Source organism: Sinocyclocheilus grahami, unplaced genomic scaffold, assembly GCF_001515645.1.
Source record: "Sinocyclocheilus grahami isolate Dianchi unplaced genomic scaffold, SAMN03320097.WGS_v1.1 scaffold946.1, whole genome shotgun sequence".
NCBI lineage: Eukaryota > Metazoa > Chordata > Actinopteri > Cypriniformes > Cyprinidae > Sinocyclocheilus > Sinocyclocheilus grahami.
The window spans coordinates 362,158-389,066 of NW_015506125.1; the positions used below are offsets into that span (position 1 = coordinate 362,158).

Here is a 26,909-nt window from a genome sequence, read left to right on the forward strand (position 1 = left end):
TTTTTTTATCATATCTGCTTTTATGAGGGTTTATTTATGTATTTTATTTGCACTTATATGTACAGACTGATTCTTGGAAACAACTTGAAATTATGGTAACACTTTTTATGAAGCCCGTATTTATAATACATTATAAGGGTATTCTTAAGGCATTATAATGAATGCATAATGCATTATAAAAAAAATTATAATATGTTATATCAACTCATGAATAATTGTCACGAATCCGGTCCATGAACTTCCGTCTGCTCGCCACCAGAGGTCACCCTTCCACTACTATGGACTCTGTATCCATTGCACTGATTACACACACACAGTTGATTGCACACAGCACTGATTGCACACAGCTGTTAACACTCACTCTTATCCCCGTCAAGCTGCCGAGTATTGTAAAGCATTTATCACTCTCTTAGCGATAGTTACTCTACGGAGCCTGTTTACTTTTCTTAGCCTTAGCTTAGTCTTGCCTTGTCTGTTTCCTCGTGTCCTTTTCTTCGCCTGTGTATCTCGGATTCCCCCTCTCGTCTTGTCCTATTCTGATACTGTTTGCCCCTGCCTGGACCATGCCTTGTAGCTGGCCTTCTCCCTCTAGTCTCGCCCTATTGATCCTGTTCGCCGATCGTAGACCCACGCTAGCCCTAGGATATATTCTTGTGTCTTGCCTTCTGCATACCTGTTGCCATTATCTGACCCTTGCCTGTCTCTACCATGTCTATTAATAAAGCTTTGCACTTGGATCAGCACGTCTCACGTCTCGTCAGCCCCATAACAATAATCATAACAACAGTTATAATACATCATAATTCTTATGTATTTGTGGTTATAAGTTTAAGAGTATGATTATTTATAACACACAATGAACGCCGTATTAAATCTACTTAATTTACAGAATAATGGACTGTATCATATCTTGACATTGTTTATTTAAGATCTGCACAGTATCTTACTACAGCTTGTGAGTGGTTAGATGTTGAGAGTTATTTGAGTGTTTCCTGTGGAGCTTATGTTAATTAATTGATGTGAGCTTAATACTCCAACTGAAAAAAATGCAATGTTTTATATGGTTACATTTTATTTTGATGGTCCCCTTAATCAATCGACTATAAGCAACTTTGCAACTACATGCCAACTAACTCTCATTAGAGTATTAGTATGCTCAAGAATGGTAGAATCTAGTATGGTAGAATAAGTTGACGTACTTGCAAAGACACTTATAGTCAGTTTATCTGTTGGTTGACCATCAAAATAAAGTGTTAGCATATATTTACAGTAGCAGACATACTAATACTCTAATGACCATGAATATGTAGTTGCAGAGTCACTTATCAACAGCTGTCACTTATCAATCAAACTGATATTACAATAAAAATAGTTCAAAGCAAATGTGTCATATTACACATTCAGTGTGCAGCCTGGCCCACCCAATCACGAGCTTGGCTCACCTTGGCCCCATAACAGCCAATCCCAAAATTGGTGCGATATTCAATAAAGCTCCATCTATTTTTCTTTTTTGTTTTCTTACCACCCGCCTCTGCAACGCGTGTGTTACACTCCCGCAAACGTTCTAATATTGTATATAATTTTCGTGCACCAGGGAGCCGCTATCAATATGCGCGTCATTGAAATCGCTTTAGAATGAGCACTGGCGCCGTTCACTTTCACTTCCTATTTCGCAATCACAGGCACACTGTGTACACACAACGTGCATAACAGTGACTGTAAAATATGTATTTTAGGTATGGAAATGACTTATGCACTACCAGTCAAATGTTTTTAAACAGTAAGATTTTTTATGTTTTTCAAAGAACTTCTGCTCACCAAGCCTGCATTTCTTTGATCCAAAATACAGCAAAACCAGTAATATTGTGAAATATTGTTACTATTTAATATAACTTTGAATATGTTTTAAAACGTAATTTATTCCTGTGATGCAAAGCTGGATTTTCAGCATCATTACTCCAGTCTTCAGTGTCACATGATCCTTCAGAAATCATTCAGTTTTTCAGGATTCCTTGATGAATAGAAAGATCCAAAGATCAGCATTTATCTGAAATAAAAAGCTTTTATACATTATACCATTCAAAAGCTTGGAGTCAGGGGAGGGGGAGAAAGTATAGAAATTAATACTTTTATTTAGCAAGGAGATTTCTATTTCAGATAAATGCTGTTCTTCTGAATTTTCTATTCATCAAATAAACCCGAAAAAATTATACTCAGCTGTTTTCAACATAACAATAATAATAATAATAAAAGTTTTTTTGAGCAGCAATTCAGAGTATTAGAATGATTCCTGAAGGATCATGTGACTGGAGTAATGATGCTAAAAATTACCCCCCCCCCCATATTTTAAGTTTGGTATTTATTTTAATGACTGGACCAAAAAAGACTTGCAATGTTAGCTAGTCTGGTAATTTATATAAAAACAACAACAAAAAAAAACTATTGAATAAGTGTTCTATTACATGAAATAGTATCTATCATGCATTTTTAATGCATGCTAGTGAAAGCACTTTTGTGACTTGAAAGCCAAGCAAGTGTAATCTAAACAGACTCTGCAAACTATTGTGCTTATTATAGTATCTGTGTATCGTCATTAGGCAGGCTATTACCCTTCAGACTTTATAAGACAAACACGTTTTAAACATAACTTTATAACACAGGTCATGTATTAAAGACTATAATTTTCATAAAGAAATCACAAGAAAATGTGATTCTTGTCATTCCCTAGTTTGATTTGAACGTGAAGGTTAACAATAGCTAATTCTAGAGAAGTTACCCTGCCTGTATTATGAAGTGTCTAGTGTAAAAGTAATGATGTTTTATGATGTATCCATATACCAGTAAAGCCATTTACCATAATCTGTAGAAATGAATTATACCACATACATATATTAAGCCTATGTATTTTTTAGCTTTTCAAAACTGTTACCTATTAATTACGCTTATTCACAAATAGCTGAAACTTCAAAGCGCTCCCCTGGTCTACAATTGGCTGTAGAAAAATGCTGTTTGCTTATGGTTAAGTGATTGAACTTTTTTTTTAAAATTAAACTAACAAAACTGATTTCACATATTTTTTTTATAGGCAAAAACAAGATGTAAAAAAACACAGCAGTGCAAGTTATTTCTGTTGTACACTTTCTCAATTTTGACCAACATGAATTTTCTTTGAAAAGTCCACAGCCTTCTAAAAGTAAACTAATTTTGTACATATTCACAAATATATGGCATAATTACAGAATAACGTTTCTTTCTGTATCCATGTACTGTCAAACAGGAAAAATGCTGTTTCCACATAAATTTAGGGATGCACCGAATGTTCGAATAAGCGAAAAGGCCGAATAATATGTACCGAACAATGACTAAAGCGATCAGATAGAGGCACGCACTAATGCAGCAAACATATCGGCAGTGTGAAAGTATTTAAAACTATCAGAGAAAGACGCAGAAATCATTACAAGCACGAAGCACCGACAGCGAGAGACTGTTTAGTGCTGCATGCCGTCTCCGATGAGAAGAGCTGGCTAATGCTGGTGGTTAGGTGTGATGATTGAATCGCCTCAAACGATTAGTAAATAAACTGCAGAATGTTCTATTTTCGAATGCACGCACGAATTGCATGTATTCTGACAGCGCTGCACGAGCTCAAGGCGCCAGGGTTCAAAGTGCGAGGAAAACCTGTGCTGAAACTATGTTACTCGTCAGTTGCTCAGTAACATTTTTGTGAATTTTTGTTTTTGTGAAAAGGCATGTGACAATGTGATACGTGCGACAAACACCATCCCAAATGCGTAATGAGAATCATTTATAAAGCTGCATGCTGTTGTTAACAAAAAGAAGCACTGAGATCTTCCTGTGGGTTTCTGCCAAAATAAAAGCCGAGAAAAAGCAACAACTCCATCAACATTCATAAATAATAGTATTGTAATTTTACTGTTGTTCTGTCAAATAAAATAAAAAAGCAAGACAATAATAATGATAATAATAATTACCCTACAACAGCTCTATTAATACATTTATTATAACATTCACACAGTGTTCAAATTGGGATCTGTAATATATTCTAATGTTTTAAAAGAATTATCTTCTGCTCAGCAAGGCTGCCTTTATTTGTACAGTAAAAAATACATGCCTGATTCAAGTCTCAAAAATGGCCAAAACATATTAGGCTATTTTACTAACTTATTAATTTTAAGTTACATTTTGCTTTGATGTTATAATGTCTGCTAGAATGTTAAAAAAAATGTTCAGTCAGTGTTAAGTAAATATTTTAAAATTGTTGTTTTGTAATTGATTTTTTTTATTTAAAAAGCACATTTTGGCTATTTAATTTATGCAATGGTGAAAAAAAAGAAGGCAAAATAGGCCTAAAAATGCGAAAAACCGTGTCCTGATCTGTCAAAGGACTACATGACAGCGGCGGGATTCTTGGGATCACATGGTTCTGGTGGACAGACACTGGTTGACCACCTCCAGCAGCTGAGAGTTTTCCAGAGCTGCTGCCACTCTCTCTTTGTCTGCAAGCTGCTTATTGACTAGAGGAGAAAAACACAAGTGGATTTTTATTTTAAAATAAAAACAGGGTGCTGTGTAATAGAAAAATATTCTTGACCTTAACTATATAAAGCCAACTGTATAATGTTTTATACATGAATTTCTAAGGCCTCTAACGTGATCAAACCTTGTTGCTGGCAAACCAGTTGCACTCAGTTTTGTCATCTGATTTATAATTTATACTTTTATTAGTAAGTAACAGGACCCCTAAGTGTATTTCTACAACCATACACCTTTAGGTCGTGAAACGGGTCTTTTTTCTGTGAAATATACAGATTTTTATAAAGTAAACATAAGAATCATTTTTATAGTGTTAATTTAAAGATGAACATTTAGCCTACTGGATGGAAGCAACTTAGATTTGCTTGATTATCCACACATTTGTTAGAAAAATCATTAAAAAAAATATGTATAAAATATGTATAAAATAAAACACTTTTGAGGTTTCTAAATTGCATTTCATTATGTTTTGCCCCCCCAAAATGTTTGAAATGTAACATATATATTGAGACATATAAGACATATATATTGAGTGTATATAGAGTGATAACTGATATTCATATGCACACAATACTCAATTTTATAAAGATCTCGTTGATTTATAACAAGAGCTTTTAGAAACCGATCTTACATTATGGCCATATAAATAACAACATATGCACCAAATTGCATTTTTTTTTTCTCAGTTTGGGCCTTTAAATTAAATAGACATGTTTTTCTTCCTCAAGTTTGTGAGCTCTATATTATCACTATATGACTATAAATTAGGCCATAAAAGCCTTGATATATGATACGAAACATAAAACACATTTGCAAACTTTTATTTTTTTTTGTTTTAGATTGTGTCTAAAGGTGCCATTAACTGTTCCATTTTCATTCTATTTCACATGTCTTTGACTTTACAGGGTTAAAGGGATAGTTTAGCCAAAAATGAAAAATTCTGTCATCTACTCAACTTATTTACTGTTAATGGTCTCCACTGACCTCCATAGTATTTTTTTTCTATACTATGGAAGTCAACAAGGACCATCAACTGTTGTTTAACCACATTCTTCAAAATTATTATGTATTCAGCAGAGGAAACAAACTCGTACAGAATTTTCTGTTTTGGGTGTAGTGTATCCCTTTAAACTTGTTTTGCATTGTACATCGGGCATTTACCTGCATCCTCTGAGGCATGTGTGCCAGGCGTGATGTGAACATCAATCTAACAACAAAAAGAAAATAACAAACAACTTAGATGGGAATCCCAAAGCCTAATGTAAGCTTAAATGTGTTTGGCTGCTCACTAAAATGACCTTAAATCTGTCAGGAAGGGAGCGCAGAAGCTTTGCTTTGATGGACAGGCCAATGAGTGTGGCCATACTGCAGTGTGGGATGGTCGGTGTGAACTCCACAGACACAGTGCTCTCCTCATCATTCACCTACTCAAAAACATGTTAGAAAGATAGAACGACAGACAGACAGACAGACAGCTCAGACTCACATTGACGCGCATTTGTTCCACGACATTGAGCTCTTCGAGGGACAGTGGGTGCTCAGGGTCACTGATCGATCTGATCAGATGTAAAGATGTTAAGGTCCGACTCAAACCATTCAAAAAGCATGAACGTAAATGAGGCTTCTGACTGAGTTTAACACAGTTTGTAATTGTAAGTACAACTGTCATTATCGCAAATAATTTACAGCAACAAGGCTGACATGTCAAAGTAGTTTGTTTCGTGCTTTGAAAGGATATCGAAGATCTCCCTGTCATTGATGGGATCCGCTAGATCCTCATCTTCATCAGTGGCAGTCAGGAGTCTTTCCTCCGATCGCTGGAATATCAGAGGATTGGCGTTTTCTAGTCGAGTTCCTCCTGACATTATTACCTCCTTAACGATAAAAGTATAATACAACTGACACACTACGATCAATAGATACAGATATAGTCCAACAATATGAATAAAGTTTTTTTTAAAAATACATTTGAAGATTTGTACGTCAAATATATTTTGTACTGTATGTAGGCTACTATATTTGTACTTCAAATATATTTTAACCCTTAAATGCATACCTTCATCAATGCATCATTCTCTACCCTCTCCCTCCTTCATTTTTTTTAAAGTCAGACATCAACTTTCTTAGTATTCCTCAATCTATTAATTATAAACAATATAACAAGAAAAAAATAGTAAAATATAAAATAATGCCAGTTTTCTGATAATTTTTTTGTAAAAACTGTATAGGGTCGCTAGAGACCCAAGGTATGTAAATGTATAAGTATTTTTTCCTGCGCAACTATATTTACATATCTGATGACTCAATATGTGCAATGCATATTTTTTCCTCAAGGTGGCACTGTTTGAAACACAATGATACTCATAATTACCGCAGGCATAAAACAAACGAATATCATCAGCAAAAATTGAACTGGTTTGAATGTCTTTACTGCAGAGCAATTACTATATGCAATGAAATATAAATGTCACTGCCATTTGATGCTGGATGTGGTGAATAAGCTGCCAGTGATCAAAATATTGAATATGAAGTAATTGAAAACGATAGTTTTGAGAATATGGCTGAGATCGTGAATATGAGCCAGATTCTGCATGTACTATGGAAGTGCGCTCTGATGATGAGAGCGATGGTAAAATCATCTGCTCAAATTGAATCATTTTAAGTTTCAAAAGGTAACGAAATATGCTTTATTTTATTCTTCTGTAGCCTAATTGTTCTTAAAATATCAAGATAGTTTTTTTTTGCTATTGCAGCAGTTAGAGATCCATCCGTGCTGTAGCTATATATAGGTTCGGGTCGCTAAAGACCCTTTAAATGTAATAATGATTGGCGAAACATTCATACATTTAAGGGTTAAAGAATCATTCCTAGCAGTCGATTGAAAAAGCAAGACTTCGATTATGTTTGCTTACACTACTTATTGAATGTACTGTGCTCATTTAAACTGTGTTCTATTACACAGTAGGCTATATATAAAACTAGTGATTAAAATAACTGCATATACAGTAGCTGCCATAGAGAAATGTTAGTATTTCACATTTGCTGTGTTTCTTACAAGCTATAGCTTCTTAATATGAGTTTGCAGTTTTATAACATTCATAACATTTTCTTTATTCTTAGAAACTCTGGCATTTTGAGAATGCAGTGTGTGCATTATCAAATTATAGATCACGTTAAACTAGCACAAATTTGGCCACTACTTCAGTTCATAATGAGTCTCTTCCTGAGATGCTGAATCATCCACACAAAGGATTTATAGACAAAGAGATTATCAAGAGAGTCACATGTTATATTTAATGGACAAGTTATTTTATTTCAGGCTCTTTTCCAAAGAATTAGGCTATAAATCTGGCTGCACTGCTCTGCATTGATCTGTAAAGAGATTGCGAGTTTTTTTTTTGCTATTGCAGCAGTTAGAGATCCATCCGTGCTGTAGCTATATATAGGTTCGGGTCGCTAAAGACCCTTTAAATGTAATAATGATTGGCGAAACATTCATACATTTAAGGGTTAAAGAATCATTCCTAGCAGTCTATTGAAAAAGCAAGACTTCGATTATGTTTGCTTACACTACTTATTGAATGTACTGTGCTCATTTAAACTGTGTTCTATTACACAGTAGGCTATATATAAAACTAGTGATTAAAATAACTGCATATACAGTAGCTGCCATAGAGAAATGTTAGTATTTCACATTTGCTGTGTTTCTTACAAGCTATAGCTTCTTAATATGAGTTTGCAGTTTTATAACATTCATAACATTTTCTTTATTCTTAGAAACTCTGGCATTTTGAGAATGTAGTGTGTGCATTATCAAATTATAGATCACGTTAAACTAGCACAAATTTGGCCACTACTTCAGTTCATAATGAGTCTCTTCCTGAGATGCTGAATCATCCACACAAAGGATTTATAGACAAAGAGATTATCAAGAGAGTCACATGTTATATTTAATGGACAAGTTATTTTATTTCAGGCTCTTTTCCAAAGAATTAGGCTATAAATCTGGCTGCACTGCTCTGCATTGATCTGTAAAGAGATTGCCATTCACCTGCTGACAGCTTCTGTGTGGATCTGTCAAGGTCAAAGGTTAACACTATAAGGTGCAAATTAACAAAGGAATTTATTCATGAGCCACAACCCCTGTCTTCTTTCCAGGAGGACATTTTTACATTTAAAAATTCACAGAGGTGCTGGTATTGATCAAAGCCTGTTGGGTGAAATCAGTGTGTGCATTATCAAATTATAGATCACGTTAAACTAGCACAAATTTGGTCACTACTTCAGTTCATAATGAGTCTCTTCCTGAGATGCTGAATCATCCACACAAAGGATTTATAGACAAAGAGATTATCAAGAGAGTCACATGTTATATTTAATGGACAAGTTATTTTATTTCAGGCTCTTTTCCAAAGAATTAGGCTATAAATCTGGCTGCACTGCTCTGCATTGATCTGTAAAGAGATTGCCATTCACCTGCTGACAGCTTCTGTGTGGATCTGTCAAGGTCAAAGGTTAACACTATAAGGTGCAAATTAACAAAGGAATTTATTCATGAGCCACAACCCCTGTCTTCTTTCCAGGAGGACATTTTTACATTTAAAAATTCACAGAGGTGCTGGTATTGATCAAAGCCTGTTGGGTGAAATGTTAGCAATGCTGTTCCACATATTTGAATGATGTGCACATTTGTTAATATTTTCATTAGAACTGCACTTATTTCCATCGTTCCCACTGCCACTACTTCAAAAATCCGACATCAAAATGAAAATCCTCACAATATTTATAAATGCTCTGATCTGGTTTTCAGGACCTGACTTTAAATATTCCAACCAAATAAAGAAGAAGTTAAAATAACTTATGACTCTCTGAGATGCTCCCACTTGTCTCAAAAACATTACTGAATTTATATCTACACATTTCCATTAAAGTCCCAATTGCTGTCAGTGCTGTCCTTTCTCTGCTATTTAATATAACTCTCATGTGGAGTGAGAACAGACCTGTCTGCTGGTATAGTTTTCAGAGACAGAATATAGTCTAATGTCAAGTGGAAAACTTTGACTAGCGGTTTGATGGATAGATAGAGAAGAGGAGGTTGCATAACCTCCTGAGACCCTGCATCCTCGTATGAGGACATTATATTTTAGTGAATTTCTCTGAGACTATACATGCCACAGTTTTAAGTCTGGATGTCCTGTACAGAGCACATTCAGGGCTTTTCAGAGATACTTTGGATGTTTCACCATGAACACTCCCTCTCCTTGGTCTTCAAATATGTCTGATATTAATTTAGTGACACTCTTATGGAAATAGGATAATATTTAGCAATTATCATTTAAATCTGATTAATTTTTAATCTGTGTGTCATAAATCAACATCTCAGGTCAAATTTCAAATCAAAATATGACTTTCTGTTACGAAACAGGACGTTGATTTCATACATGTCCTCATATGAGGACACCGGGACTAAAAGCATGTTTATTACGCATGTTGGGAGACACAACAAATGCATAGGGAAAGAAATTATATTTCAATATTCCTATGAAATATTATATATTATTATGAAAATCTTGTCAATTATTACTCCCATCATTACACTTCTTTTTTCATTACATGTTGCCCCAAAAACACATTAATATGCAAATTAGATTTAGTTTATAGATACATTATATATAATAAGAAAACCTGTTTATGGCCATTGTACGGACATTTTGCATAAAGAAAAATGGTATATCAAATAATTCTATTATAACGTAGTTTAGAATTATCTTTATACAAAGTTTGGTAAAAAAAAAAAAGAACAATTCTGAAAACTAAAAATGTATTGGTGATTTAAAAAAAATCTATTGTTTTTGCCTATGCATGTTTATTCATGTCATTTTATTATTATTTTTTTTAACTGAGTCCCGATGTCCTCTAACAAGGACGCAGCATAACTTATGAATGAAATATCATTATTAAATATAAACATATATAAAATGTTTTGCCGGGTCTCAAGAGGATAAGAGCGGTGAGATAAAGCACAATGAGCTCTACATGCAAATACATACAGAGAGCTTCAAGAGCGGAAGGTCTACTAGTATGTCTGAAGATTTTCAGCTGTCTACAAATAGCAAATTACTAATTTTCTCCAGAGCGAATGATTAAACCCAACGGCCGCTCTCAAAAATGTCCCGATTCTCAAAGATATCTGATGTATTGGTGATTTTAAAAAAATCAATTGTTTTTGCCTATGCATGTTTATTCATGTCTATTCATGTCATTTTGTTATTATTTTTTTTAACTGAGTCCCGATGTCCTCTAACAAGGATGCAGCATAACTTATGAATGAAATATCATTATTAAATATAAACATATATAAAATGTTTTGCCGGGTCTCAAGAGGATAAGAGCGGTGAGATAAAGCACAATGAGCTCTACATGCAAATACATACAGAGAGCTTCAAGAGCGGAAGGTCTACTAGTATGTCTGAAGATTTTCAGCTGTCTACAAATAGCAAATTACTAATTTTCTCCAGAGCGAATGATTAAACCCAACGGCCGCTCTCAAAAATGTCCCGATTCTCAAAGATATCTGAGTGAGGATGTGAAAAAAAAGAGGCCTTTTGAGCTGATTTTCATTTTATCTCAGGATCTTTATCTGAGGGCAAAGCGACAGCAGAAATGATTCTGAAGCCACAAGGGGGCAGTCTTGCCCCATGATAACAACCGCCATTTATTCAAGGACTGCAGCAATCTGCACTCGGTTTAATGCCAGTTGATGGGGAAAGCAGATAATCTCTGACATCCTTCTTTCTTCCTTCCCTCATTGGTTGAACACAAATAAGAGTATTATTTAAGGTGATGTGAAAACAAACTCAATTTCTTCCTACCAGAATCAGATCCACTGGTACACTCTTTCAGAATTGAGATTTGTATTGGTAAAGAAATCAAGAGGTACTGCTGACTCAAAATATTCATTTTCAACAGATGTTCAACAGATAGACACACCTCTCAATACCACTTCATTTAAAAATTAACATGTGACCTCCTTGCCACTGTCACCTTTAACTTGCTTTGTTGGGGTTTAAAAGACACTTAATGTTCAGTAATATTATTGATTTGGAATGAGAGCAAAACTTGAACTAAATTGAGCTGAAAAATAACTGCTTTTCTGTCTTCGGTAAAGCTGCTTTACAGAACATAGTTATTGAAATTAATTGAGTCAATATGAACCGACTTGTACTGAATACCTCCACTACTGTTTTCACTAAACTAACTGGAGCTGATTAATGACACTGTTGTCTTGTTAGAGCTGTTTTAATGTAGAATTAAGAGTTGCCCCATATTTGATGAAGTTTGCATCATTAATTCTGTATCTTTCCTGTTTAATACTGTGAAACTGCTTTGCAACAGGCTGTATTGTTTAAAGTGCTATATAAATAAAGGTGACTTGACTTAACTTGACACATCAGGACCTTCTTGAAGGTCATCTGACTGTACCCCACTGAGAGTCACAACCCTCATAAAAAGGCCAGGAATAAAACTTGAATCTGGGCCTGTCTTTGGTCCTGTTGAGTGCTTTTGACATTTTAAGTGCAAGTAGGTCTGCCATTCTTTTATAATAGCAGAAGTTGTTCAAAAGTTTACAGGGAGAGACTTGAAAATCCTGCAAAAAGCTTTGAGTGGCTGGTTGTGATGAATAAAGAATGAACAGGTTTGATATAAGAGGTATGAGGCACAATAGCCGACAGAGTAAGTGGGGGACACATACAATTTTAAATTGAGGGCATAACTTGGTAGGAAACAAGTCATGGATTACGATATCATTGTCAGGGTTGGTAAGCATGAGGGGGAGGTATAGTAGTGGAGAAATGTGTGCCACACAGATACTAACCCAACAGTACTGACCTATTTAGCTGAACACTGCCATAACTATGAACATAATGACTTTCCTCTGTTGCATCCCTTCACATTTAGTCAGAACGTCAAATACCGCTTAAAGTCACAGCTGTTCACAAGTTCACTGTTTTGTCTGGTATATGTTTTTGCAAATGACTTTGACAGATTTTAGACCATATTTTGACCATACTCTCTCAGAGTGCCAGGGTTAACCACAGGTTTTTGCTGAGGGTATTACAGATATTCAGTCTTGCAGTAGATTCATTTGTTTACTCTGGATTTCAGCCACACTGCTGATTAAAAACTCAGATTTCTGGTGGAGAGCCAACTTGATGCATGCTCTTTGGAGCACACTGAGCCTATGTATCTGATACACTTGTATCTGTTCTACTTGAAGAGGTAATGATGCTGAATAAAGAACACAATAATAACTACAAATAAACAGTTTAAGTACCGGATAATGTGGCTGGTGATTATGGGAAAATAAGCCCATGAAATAAAGGTTCCAAAAAGAGAATTTCACAGTGCTGTCAAGGAAGAACCATTTTTGGTTCACCAATAAGCCTTTCGGTGCACTATTAAAAATAAAGGTTCATTGTTGGCATTGGTGGTTCAATTACAAACCTTTAAAATCCATGGAATCTTTCCTTTGCACAAAATGTTCTTTGTAGTGGTAAAATGTTCTTTAGATTATTAAAATGATCTTCACATTAAGAAAAAAAAAAGGTTCTTTAGGGAACCCAAAATGGTTCCTCTATGGCATTACTGCAAAGACCCTTTTTGGAACATTTATTTTTAAGAGTGCAGTACTTGAAAAAAATCAAGTATCTTTTTTAATCAGTTTTTTTTCTTCAGTTTACATGACCTTTTGTGCACTGGAAAGGTTGTATGAATGTTAAAGGTTCTTCATGGAACCATGAATGCCAATAAAGAAGAACCTTTATTTTTAGGAGGGTGATAACAACCCTGATGCAGATTGAAGGCTATTCACCTAATACATAAATATGAACATGAAACTGATTTTATCATTTTATAATTTCCCCATCTTAAAACATCCACTAAGGACAATGTTTAAAACTTTAGCCTAGCAAGATGAACACAGTCTGCAAGCATAGCAGTACTAATATAGTAATATGACAGCAGTCCTCTGAGAACTTTTTTTTTATAACCACAATCAATAGCTGTGACAACAGGATTTATGTTTGTATTAAATAAGAGAACGATTCTGTAAAGTAATATCAGAGACTTAAAAATATTGCCGCTCATATACATACATACTTATATATAGCCTAAATACTTAAAACTTGAATTGTGCACTTTTTAACAATTATGTGCAAAATTATATGCTGACTGCCATGCAGACTTAGGACTGAGTGGTTCTCAGGGGCAGAGAAAATGCTGAGGGTGTTGGCATTGGGGATGTCACTGTGTTTTTGGTTCTTTCTCCAGCAAGGTTGACAGGCTGAATCACTGGGTTGAAGCAGCTGCAGACAGTTTTTTCAGCAGTTCAGCTGACTGGGCACAGAGGGGAGAGCTGGAGAGCGAGTCACTGCTTTCATTTTGTCTCGTTTTTGAATTTTCAGAGTCAGACCAAACTGAAATATTTGCTCTCACTATTACTGATACTTACTATGTTATCATAACCATTAAAAGTGGCATAAAAAGGTTAATTTCTTGTATGAATGTATGCAGCAGCTTTTAATTTTTAATGGGCATAAAGCTAGGAAACTATGTATTGCACATTTACATGTGGTCTTCTGTAGATATGCCATGTAGATATATCAGTAATAAATGGTAGTAGGCATGCATTTGACATATAATGCTATATGTGAAATCTACACTGTAAAATCCAATAGTTTACCTTACTTAGATTTAGTTAGTTATCTTTACTTAGTTGTTATACTTACTAGGTTTTATTAAGTTACAGCTACTTTCAAGGCAAACAAAACAATTTACTTACTGTTTTGAGTGACACACTTAAAATATTCAAGTAGCCACAAAGGAACCAATGACATTAATAAACCAATGAGAGGCAGCAGTGCACTAATATGTTGCTAATGTGCAACATAACAACAGCAGAAGAAGAAAAGAAAACGAGTCTTAATAGACTTTTCACTCATTTCCTCCATGTCTGCAATTATCTTTCACTAGTTGCATTCACTCGTTTCCCAAAGTCATCTTGAATGTTGAATTCTCAATACAACTGAAATATTTGAAAGAACATCACATAAGCTAACTTCATAAATTGATGTTGATTTTCCTAAACGGCCAATTTACTTTTTACGGTCCAATTTTTGTCTGTCAGATGCTAAATAGTGAAATTTTAATTTCAGTTCCTTATAGACAGATGCATCTGACTTAGAACTTCATTTGACAGCAATCAAAGCTGTCAGCAAATATTTCTTGATTTCAGACAGGCATATTCTGTGCTGGTCATGCTTTTGTGCTGTGCATGACTGATTGTGAGGGAGATGATACTGACAGTGGTGATGATTGTAAGTAAGATCATAGTGACAATATTGACAGTAAATGAAAACGTCATTAGGCACGACAATAAAGTTATGCATTTATTTCAGTGCACTTACCAAGAAGGCTTAAAATCCAAATTTTTATACACCAGAAAAAGGCGAGTAACCTTGAAAAGTGTAGAAACTGCCCTATCAAAGAATGTCCTACAATTTTCATTTATTTAATTGATTTTCACCTTTCAAAGGAAAAACGAGCAGTGACCTCATTAGCAGCAAAATTACACAAGGGCAGTTGTCGACTCAGAGTAAAACCATCATGCTACAAAAATGAAACAAATAGAAAAAGAGTTTCTGATGTTAATGATGAATAATGAAAGGGTGGTTCAGCTAATGACAACCCTAGATTCACATGGGAAGGCAATAAACTCTCAGTGTCTCATTGCCATTGCTCTCAGAATGGTTGAAAGTGGGAAAAAATCAAATGTGAACTCATCCTTTTCAAATGACTGAACCAATTTTCTCTCATCTAAAAATGTTCACCTTAAGTGTGTTTGTATTCATTTGCTCTTTTTATGTTGCTTAGAGAAATACCAATAACAGGTGTTCTTCTTGTAAAGTCCGACTTGCTAGCAATTGAAATATATCTCAGTCAACAGCAGAGATTACAGCAGTGTAGGCGCAAACATCTTATCACTGGTGCGTGCACAGAATGCAACAACCAACATGAACCAACGGGCTCCTCTATGGTTGCTATTTGTCACTCACGTGCAGACCATCTGTCCTGCAACTCTCTGAGAACCTGTCCACTGTACATGGCTTGTTGTTGATGTTGATTAAATTACACCGGGTGGTGGGGGATCCGCCACATTCCCTTAACCGAACACTCCAGCTGAGCTTCTGCACATCTGATCTAGTCACGGATAATGTTATCGTATTCCAGAAAAAAAGACTGGTTGTGCTAGTTAGGCCCTACTATCTCTCATGGTTTTTGTGAAAATGGGCCAGTTGGTCCCAAGAAATGAAAGTGTGAGAGTGAGTAATTGTTGGGCGGACCATCAGTTGCATCATGGGTATATTCGTTGGTATGGAGAAAGTTGCATAAAGCACGACAGGGGACAAAACACAATGCTTCTTCAGCCAGGAAATCACTTTTTATGGAACAAAGCCATCATTAGTAGCAAAGGGCTTTCAAAATCTCTAGACTATGGGTCTGATTTTCCTCTGCCGCTGTTAAATGCATGACGAAAATTGGAGTGAGCTGATTAGATCAATCTAATAGTGAAGGCTAAATGAATTTTCAGAGGACCACTTTAGGGAGGTGATGGAAATGATTCAGCTCCAAAGTCAGGTGGGAAAGAAAGTGGAGGCGTGTCTTTTCACTGAGATCAAATTAAAAGTATTCTGCCGTCTTTGCTGTCCTTCTTTCTTCTCCTCCATGATGCAATGCCCTTTAAGTTCTTATTTCACTGCATGCACGAATGAAAGATGCATACTGCTTTTCTGATGTAGTTCAATAGTGTCCTCCAAAACCTATTTAACTCTATGCGTTTTTGAGATGTTACTAATATTTGCAATATTAATGAGATGGCTAACTGTGACATCGCCTTTCATGGAATTATAATGAAGGAACATTCAGTACTAATGAATGTGTCAAAGGCATGAGAAAAATAAATATGGATACACTGAAAAAAACAACAATGTCATTTACAAAGTAGAGTATTATCCTTGAGTGTTCAGGTAACAATGCTCTTTATTGACTATATTGCCTCTTCTACCACATTTTTGTCATCACTTCAGCCCTCGTGAAGGCATCAGTCCCTGTCTGCCACATGAGTGTTTCATTATGACTATTTATGTGCTGTGGTCTATCACTTTCAGTCTGAGCACAAAATATATGCAAGCAATAATGTATATTAACTAAATTGTAAAATGATATTGCAACCAGAATGTTGATTCAGTATGCATCACTTACAGTATCCATCTCATTTTTAATGCAGTAGTGGACTTGACCATTTTTTACTTTAATGTGCAAGGTTTTCAACGTCAGTTGCTTACAGTTATTTTAGTGGTACAAAAAAAGTTCATTATGCTGCGTGATGTTCCAAACCGGTATTTGCTATCATATTGTTTTAATTTATTATTGCAATCATAAACACATAGTTACTGCATTTTGTTATTCTTCTAGTTATTACAGCAGCTAATGAATAGGAAATCTCGCACATTCACAAAACAGCTTACTGCTGCAATGAAAAATAAAGTGGATGCAAGTTTCTCCTCTTTCCATTAATTCCTCCATGTATTTATGTATGTATGCATGCATTTATGTATGTGTGTGTGTATATTTATGTGTTTATGAGTGCCTTAAGCATCCCTCACTTCTTGTTATTTTTATGTTAACATCACTCCTGTTAATTGGTATTGTGTACAAATGCAATTTTTCATTTACTTATTCAGGGATGAAGTTAATTATTTGTTTAATAGTATCTTTATTTTTTATTTATTTATTTAGTTTTAGTCTCCTTAACCTCTGCTGAATATATCGTACGAGCCTTGAAAAATGTATTGATTTTAAAAATAAATAAAAATACAAACATACCACAATTAAAAAATACAAACACACCACAATTTCTGGAGCATTTTAATTTAATCAACATGCTAAATATTTGATCACAAAATATTAATGAATATTAATTACATTTCTTTTGAAATACTTAAGATTTGAAACTTTTTATTATGGCACAGAATTTATTTGATCCTTAAATACTTCAAACTTGGCAGCTCTAATAAATGTTTTAGCATGCATGTTCAGGTCGATTTGATTGTTTTAAGGATAACAGGGTAAACCAGTTGTTCTGGCAGAGACTTGTAGCTCTCTCTGAGTGAATGTATTAGCCTGCTGATGGCTGTTCATCAGGGTGCTTCCTAGCCTTGGAGAACAGATCAGGTTGATAAAAGGATGTAAAGGGATTAGGACTTCAGAAAGCCAAGGAGTGGAGACAGAGGTAAAAATAGGATTACTGCTCTTCTCACTGTGGTCTCTGTAGACTGGGTGGTTTACTTCAATGAGAAAAAAGTTATTCACATGAGAAAACAATTATTTAAGATAATATGTTTTGATCTTTTATATTATATTGTATTAGATATCTTAGATTTATTTTGCACAGATAATTTTTAAAATCACAATGCATGAACATATTCAGCAGAAAGGATATGTAACGACTGGAGGGGATCTTTAATTATGAAGCACTTTTGTTCACACACCTACCACAGAACAATTTCAAAGCGGATATGTGTTTTTTAAGTAGTTCACTACTTGTTTCATGTCTGTGAAACATTGCGATGTGCTCGACCGAACAAGAGGTGCATTCATGATAGATTGTGCCCAAAAACAAATAGTGCTGGGTCCGAGCAAGTCCACTTTGTTGAGTCCGAGTCAAGTCCGAATCCTTAACCAACTGAGTTTGAGGTAGTTATTAATTAGAGTCCAACATGTCTGAGTTTGTGTTAAGTTTGATTATAAATCCACTCGAATGGGCACAAGTCTGAGTTCATTCATAACTGCAGTCCAACTACCCCAACTCTAAAAGCAAAAGCACTGCTTTGATAGTTGAAGTGGTCTAATATGACTGAAAACAGAATAAGCTGTATCAGTAAGTCCCTTCATTTTTAAAAATCATTGCTTTGCTGGGAAATTGCACATATAGATATGTATCTCAGGGCTCAGATTGTAATGAAGGCAAGGATTTACCGTCCATTTGGCGACAGTCATTGTCTTTGTTGATCTGGGGTTGAGGTAAGGCCATTTTCCTCGTTTCCTCTCATTGAGCAGTCCTCGGGGCAGGATATGATTTAAAGTAGACAGCAATTTCACACGAAATGACTGGCACAAGACCTCCTGAACCTTTGCAACAGAACATGGCCATCGGGGACATTTTCCTGTCTGCATTTTGCATATTTGTTGAAAGTTGCCTGTGGCTCTGCTGCACTCTAATTCAATGTTTCATATTAGAGTTGTCCATAGCTGTAAAATATAACTTACGATGTTATACTCTTTATTGCTTACTTGCGCATGTTGGTGAAAACATTATGCAGGTTTGTGAAAATGTATATGTTATTATGTGCAACACTTCTCTGGCTTTTATTGCCAGCCAGGTGGATCAACTAAAGTGAGAATTAAGCTCTTATGCCTGATGCAAGACTTGGGAAAGAAAAGCCTTTTTTAACGACTGGAAATTTCTGCCATCGTAAAATCAATGACTGCTATGAAGTCCTTGGAGGGCTTTTCCTTGCAGGACTGACATACCAATTATGGATTTGGGAATGTGCAATACTATGATAGCTACAGTCACACTAACGCCGCCCCAATCCCTGTCACAGCACAGAGACCAGATAAGATGCCATCAAAGGCTGTGCACCTCATGCTCTTCGTGCCTGTGCAGCCATACACACTGTGCCCTAATGAAGAGAAATAACCCACTGAAATATCACTTACCCAGAGCAGCCGGAGAAAGCGGTCTTAAATTAAAGCAGTTCTATCATTAGTGCACTGTGCATGCAGCAGACAGAGCACACTTCATCCCTCATGCACAGTCTGCTGAAGAAATATCTGTAGCTTAGCATGACTTCAGTGTCTATTAGCGCATTGGTGAAAGACGAGCTTTGATTGGTTGTCAGAGGACCAGCGCTCTGGGGTGATTTTCCCAATTAAATAGAGCAGCAAGTGGCACAAGCCAGCTTGAGAAGGGTATAGGCAGAAGAAGTAGTGTTTGATAAGTTTACAATGGCCAGATGGGAGAGACAATCCTGTGACTACTAAATGGCACATTGGTTTACCACTGCAGAGATGACAGCTTTAATGTAGGTTGTTGTGCGATAGCCTACATCCGAGATTGAATAAACTTGCTTAAGCTGTGCCTTTGTTTATACTAACATATTCTGTTTTATCATGCGTGAATCTTTGATCCACCCTTTTGTGATGAATTACATTTGTTTATTGCTACTGGAAGGCACTGTTCAAGATGCTGGAGTAATTAGTGAGGAAAAGTTACATTCTGGCAGGCATACTTTTATTCAGAGTCTGTTTTATTAATATTTCAAAGGCCTCCTATGGTATATTTATTTTACATTAGACTTAATACATATAAGTATGTTATATAGGACATGCACACACATTTCTATCATGACGGTTACATTTATTTGGATTATATTGTTCACGTTAAGCTAAGGAGTTTATGTTCTCAAAACTTAATCCTTACACAAGCTTTTCTGCATTTTTATATTTTACAGTTGTATGTTTAATCATAGAGCAGCAAAGTCATGATCTGTATGAAGTATGTATCTGTTGTGAAGAAAATCAGTATTTAAATCGAAGCCAAAATGGGCAAAAGCAAATAGAATAGAATGAAGCGAAATGAAAAAACTTTTTTTTCCTCTTGCATTGTCTACTCCCTTGAACTGTTATTTCATATTGTAGGCTATATAGCAAAAATGCATGACAAAATAAAGTGAAAAGCTACAAAGACACAACAATCTATACTTTTTCTTTGCAAGTGATTATGTTTGCCCTTCTCATGTCATATGTCATTCACACAAAAACACATTCATGCATTCAGAAACACAAGATGCATTGAATAGAGGAATTGCAGCAGTCCATTGATTTCAAAACTGAAACTACTTTGTTTGGCCTTCCGAAAGATGACACGAGTAGAAATCAGTGGTTAAGTTGTATTTACAACATTGTTCCAGAACACTTCAACCCAAATATTCAGATGTGTGCAGCGCATTTTATGGAGTACTGTTTCCTGATCCTGGTAGAGTAGACTACAATGCCGGCTGTTCTGACTCACAGACTGTAAGTACGTTTTCATTTAAAGGATTTGCCACTGATGATTCAAACATGAGTTTTGAGCAGTGTAGAGTAGCGCTTGTTTGTCATTTCTCCGATCACAAATGCAGACATGGTTTTATGTTTACGCGGCGCGATGCAACGCAACGCGTAAAAAGACAGTATAAGTTATTATAATCCGTAATTATGTCCCCACTGGATGCAACAAATGCCTCGTTTATAATGGGTTTGAATGTTTTTGTCTCGTCGCTCCGGCCGGGACACGGCATCATAGTATGGTAAGCTGAGGGAATACATCAACTTTGCGATGTGGATCGCCGGATCGGCTTTCAATAGCCGACATTTCCGTCACACGCTTGAGGTATTCGGCCAGTCACAACGCACTGGATAGCTGGCCAATCACAGCATACCTCGCTTTTCAGACCGATGAGCTTTGTAAAAATCGATGCGTTTCAGAAAGGCAGGGCATAGAGGAGAAACAATAATGTACAGTATGTGTAAAATAAAAAAATGCATAAACACATTTCATTACCCCAAATACACAAAATTATCATATGACCCCTTTAAAAGTTCTTTGAGCCAATTGGATTGCTTGGAGTCGAGATCCAATTTTAAGAAATAACCCTGTTTTTCACGAATCTATCAAGGCCATCTGATTTGAACCTGGAATCACACTACATTTTTATTCATAAAATTCACAGTCGTATTAGCTTAACAGACTTACCATAGTGTTGTAATTTCACGTATGTTAGATAAAAATAGCACTCTAATCAATTTTTCTTATCTGTTATTTGGCTATTTATGTCCTTTCCCAAAATGTTTTCTGTTTCCGGCACATCCCTATATTAAGCTGTTTTCCTCATGGGCCCGGTTGGAGAGTTTCCACAATGTAAGTAACATTTGATCGCTACAATTTTAGCAAAACCAGACCCGCACACACACAAATCCTGCATGACAGTTCATCATTTAAAGACAAAGCCCTACTTCTGTTTTATGGAGACAGAAAACATGTATACTGTGTCTAAATGAAATTAAAAGGGCCGTTTTTAAGCGCCTGCGGCCAGCCTGGGATTTTAATAAGCATATGAAAATGGAAACAAATTAATACCCTCTTAATATAATATCTTATTAAATGCTTAGGTGGGTGGTGTACAGCTCCCCTGACAATTTGCGACTAGAGACAGTTGCTGAGAAACCAGACAGGGTGGAGGAAAAAGGGAGCATAGAGGACGGATGGATCGGTACTAAATTCTAAAGCATCAAATCAGCATTAACCTGCCACAGGAAGATCAAATTGCCCCGTCAATGGCTTGTGCAATATATTGTTTTTTAAGATTCTAAAACAAGACCAAATACCTCTGACAGCTTGGCAACTATGCTCATAAAGTCATATTGCCTGCATGAAGCTTTTATGATGTTGTTATATAATGATTAGGTTCAGCACAAGCCACTTCTGTGTAAAAGAGAAAAAATATGCTTTGAAAAGTTTTCTCTAGAGTAATATATCACATTTGATGGTATGATGTTTATTGTAACAGGGTTCCAGTCGACTTTTCAGTAACCCATCATGTCAGCTACAGAGCTGAGCTCAGTTAGTATGCAGATTACCAGTTTAAGTCATAAACAAATGACTCACATGCTCATGGACTGATCAACAGTCTCCACTCCAGCTGTTCTCAAACATCTGCTAACAATTTGACAATACCATAAGTAGAACGATAACTAATTCAATCTTGAGTCCAAGTCAGGAAGCTGTTCGCTTTCAGTCCATGTTTTACAAAGCGCAGCTGGCGTTCTAAGACTGTTGACTGATCCATTCCTTGAAAGCGAAGGAGGTGGAAACAGATGTGCAGCTGTCATCTCTCATGAGATGGAAGATGTGTTATGAATGTATCTTGTTCAAACAAAGTGCTGAAACGGGCAGAGCTAAAAAGAGAAGCTGGCGGAATGGTCTGGATAAAAAGATCCCTTTTGTTAGACGTGCATGTCACTTGCTGGCGGAATGGAGGACCTTTGATAGGGAGCTTTGAGACGTTATCGTGGGAATGTGATTTGTTTCAGTCCGGTGTTTTTGATGAGAATATGCCATACTAGCACAAATGTTTCTCTAACTGCTGTGTCCTGCAGTTCCCCTGAAGCTGGTGCCATGACTGCTGACACCAATACAGATGGTCACCATAATCACCTAATGATGATGCCCATGTGACAGAGAGAAAACAGCTTCTCAGTTTTGCTGCAGCATCTTCTAGATTTTTTAATACCACCTTACTTTATACTTGAACATTTCTTGCAGAAGTCACAGACAGCTTCATGACGCTTGTGCTTCTGAAATGGAACAGTGTGTGCTGAATAGTGAAAAGTAAACAGACAAATCACAGTGGGAGAGTGAGGACTTGAACTACTCTTTTTCAGCAAGTCAGTTCCCCCTGGGGTCAAATTATTAAAGCCAACTCTGAACAGCTTTATTTTTTCTCGGGTGAAAATGTTTTGCCTCCCTGTAAAATGACAAATCTCTCAAGCTGCGGGTTTACATTAACACAAAAGCTTTACTGCACAGACTGAAACACAAAAACATAAAATCACAATATGATAATAGGACAAATAAAATCCTTGTTAAAAAGCATATTCATATTCAGTATTCAAAACACCCAAACCACATTTTTTATTGATATTCAGACACAATATTTATAGTATACCAGTACTTGGGTGTGGTAATATAAGCATTTAAACTTGTAAAGCCCAATATATGAAATACTAGTTTGAATAAACAAACAAACAAACAAACAAATATATAAATACACAGCAAAAAAATGCTTTTCTTACTTAGATTTTTTTTGTCTTGTTTCCAGACAAGAAAATCTAAAAATTCTTAAATCAAGAAGGATTTTCGATACAAGTAAAAATTATTGTCTTGTTTTCAGAAAAAGGAAAAAAGTAAATAAGAAAAGAAAATCTAAGTAAGAAAAGCATTTGTTTTTGCAGTGTAAATAAATAATGGAACAGTTTACTGAAACTACATCAGGTTTTTCACTCTATATCTCTCAAAAATATGCCTTAATAAGGTGATATTTAAATGCTTAGTCTTATAATCAGCGTAGTTTTTATTGCAAGAGGCAAAACTTAATGCAATGCAGTACAATGATGATTGAGAGATGTATAAATAAATGATCTGCAAAAGCTGTTTCAAATATTATATATATGTGATATATGTATATATGTTTGAAACATTATAAAATGATTTTTCTAAAAAACAAAACAAAATGAAAACAAAAGATTTACGGGCAATCAAGTCAACCTCCAAGTTGCTTCAGTCCAGTAAGTGTTGTTCACCTTAAAATACTAATATAAAAATGATTCTGATGCTTACCATGTAAAAATCAGGAAAGATTTCATATCAAAAATATGCAGGTTGCATGTCCTAACGAATATGTTTTAGAATAAAACTAAAAGGCCTTTTACTTGCTAAAAAAGCTATGAACTATCAATCAGATTAGTAAGTTTTGATCATGTCGATAATTTAGAGGCCTTAGAATCAAACGTGTACTGTATCAAATATGATGTCCTGGGTGTCACACTTATTGTGTGTTCACACCAACAGTTTTTTGCTAAAATCTCACCCTTTTCTGGTGATCTGTCACACTTCCTGATTAAAAATGGATGAGAGGTGATATTAAAAACAATCTCCGACATTTCTGTATGATTCCAGCTCACATCAAGCTCATCAAAATAAGAGTAGGAGCACTGCAAAACTGAATTAGGAAGTAGTTCAAGGGGTGTAGTGATTATGCTTTCGCCACCTAAGGAGGCGAAATAATGTAGTGTTGAGTATTCACGTCACCAATGGCGTTATGATTTTTGGATCATGTGTCACTTTAGGTGCAGGTATGAGTACATCAGATATGAAAGATTGGTGGGATATCTAACTTGTAGAACCTCTTACTGTATTATCAACTCAAGGAGGACACAAGTGTGATACAATACATTTTATTAACAAAATATAGACAAAGGTAATCAACAACTACTAAATGAATACCATGAATGAAAAAGGAATAAAGTGCATAATATGCATAAAATACGAGTGATTCAGTTGGGTGTTGCTCTGGTAGAGTTACGTTATCTTATGAAAAGATAAACTGAAACTAATAAGCTGAAGAACCTTATTATGCCTCAAAAAAAAAAAGAAAGAGTATTTGTTCTTAACTGATCAGCTATATAACATCTAATGTAAATTAGAAAATCATATACTGATAATACAGGTGCATCTCAATAAATTAGAATGTCGTGGAAAAGTTCATTTATTTCAGTAATTCAACTCAAATTGTGAAATTCGTGTATTAAATAAATTCAATGCACACAGACTGAAGTAGTTTAAGTCTTTGGTTCTTTTAATTGTGATGATTTTGGCTCACATTTAACAAAAACCCACCAATTCACTATCTCAACAAATTATAATATGGTGACATGCCAATCAGATGCAGATGAGCTGAAGGCCGCTGTCAAAGAAACCTGGGCTTCCATACCACCTCAGCAGTGCCACACACTGATCACCTCCATGCCACGCCGAATTGAGGCAGTAATTAAAGCAAAAGGAGCCCCTACCAAGTATTGAGTACATGTACAGTAAATGAACATACTTTCCAGAAGGCCAACAATTCACTAAAAATGTTTTTTTTATTGGTCTTATGAAGTATTCTAATTTGTTGAGATAGTGAATTGGTGGGTTTTTGTTAAATGTGAGCCAAAATCATCACAATTAAAAGAACCAAAGACTTAAACTACTTCAGTCTGTGTGCATTGAATTTATTTAATACACGAGTTTCACAATTTGAGTTGAATTACTGAAATAAATGAACTTTCCACGACATTCTAATTTATTGAGATGCACCTGTATATGACAGCCAAGGTCTTTGGAAGAGACTCTCACTCTGGTGGTGACTTCTTCCACTGGTTTTGCTGGTAACAATGCAGTGGGGAAAGGATCAGAAATCCATTTCAACAGCTTTGAATATGAAGCGCTGTAGGATGCTGATCTCCTGGAGCTCCAAAGGGTGGATATGTGATGCAGATGTGGCCCTGGAGTAGGTATAGAGCGTACTTTGAAGTAAATGTTTGCTCACCAGAGCTTAACCTTGCTGCAAATGAAAACGTAGTTATGATTTTTTAGGATCTGTGTGATCTCAATTTTTTTTGTCTCTCACTGCTGCTGCATCTGGAGGTTCTCAGGAATTTTTTTGGCGGTCACAGGCCAAAACCTTCGGAATCAGTCTCTAGGTGGGTGAAGGGCAGAAACTGCATTTTGACCTAAACGAGAAGTCCTGTCCTTCCTGGGTTTGGTACCAGAGGTCTTCTTCTTGCCCTCTATCTGGCGGTTGTCCTTGAGTCTTTATCTGATGGCATTGGACAGTTTGCTTATCTTAGTCCACCAAGATCCAATCAAAATGTAGCAAACCTTTGTTACTATCAGAGAGGAGCCCCGCCATAAACTGGACCCTGGATTGTGCTGTTCACTAGGGGTGATATTACCCTGTGAATTTTTGTAATGTTCTCTAAAAGCACGTATGAGCCTTCAGTGAATGGACTGCCAAAACACAAATGATAAAACACAATCATACAAGAATTATGTGGCAGTTTTCTCTAGTACTTGCATGTTCATATTTTGCATTAATTTTACTTTTGATTTATTTATAAGCCTACCAACTAAAATGTGTGCAAAAACTGCCAGAAAAGAAAACAAACCTTTCCAGCAGCTGCAACTTGAGAAAGCAGTATGCTGCTGTCATAATTTCCCTGTAATTTGACATCAATTATTTATGTGTAAACATTGTGCAGGTTCACTGGCTCTCTGTTCTACTACACTTCCATTTGCACTGTTTCACAGCCTTTACAGAGGCATGGGCTGTAAATCATTAATGTGCTTTAGGCTCTGAATCTCTCTTTAAACACTTATTTTGATTGCGACACAGTGATTTGCTGCAGTAAATTTTACATTTTACATTTAGTCATTTAGCAGACACTTTTATCCAAAGCGACTTACAATTGGGGGATACATAAAGCGATTCTTCTTAAAGAGGCAAACAGACACAATAAGTGGTTGTAATACCAAGTTCTTAGACATTGTTCAAATAAGTACAAGCTAGAAAGAGAAGGAATAAATAAAGAGA

The 26,909-nt window shown here is 35.8% G+C and overlaps 1 protein-coding gene across 1 annotated transcript; it reads right to left on the reverse strand.

Moving 5' to 3' along the window:
* Positions 1–4,393: 4,393 nt before the first annotated feature.
* On the reverse strand, positions 4,394–6,466 carry ciao2b (cytosolic iron-sulfur assembly component 2B). The gene is made up of 5 exons (XM_016249661.1): positions 6,293–6,466; positions 6,041–6,120; positions 5,853–5,978; positions 5,716–5,761; positions 4,394–4,535 (listed from the first exon to the last, which is right to left on the reverse strand). Exons 1-5 carry the CDS (start codon positions 6,417–6,419, stop codon positions 4,435–4,437), a joined length of 480 nt encoding a protein of 159 aa, XP_016105147.1. The 5' UTR covers positions 6,420–6,466; the 3' UTR covers positions 4,394–4,434.
* Between the last annotated feature and the right edge of the window lie 20,443 nt (positions 6,467–26,909).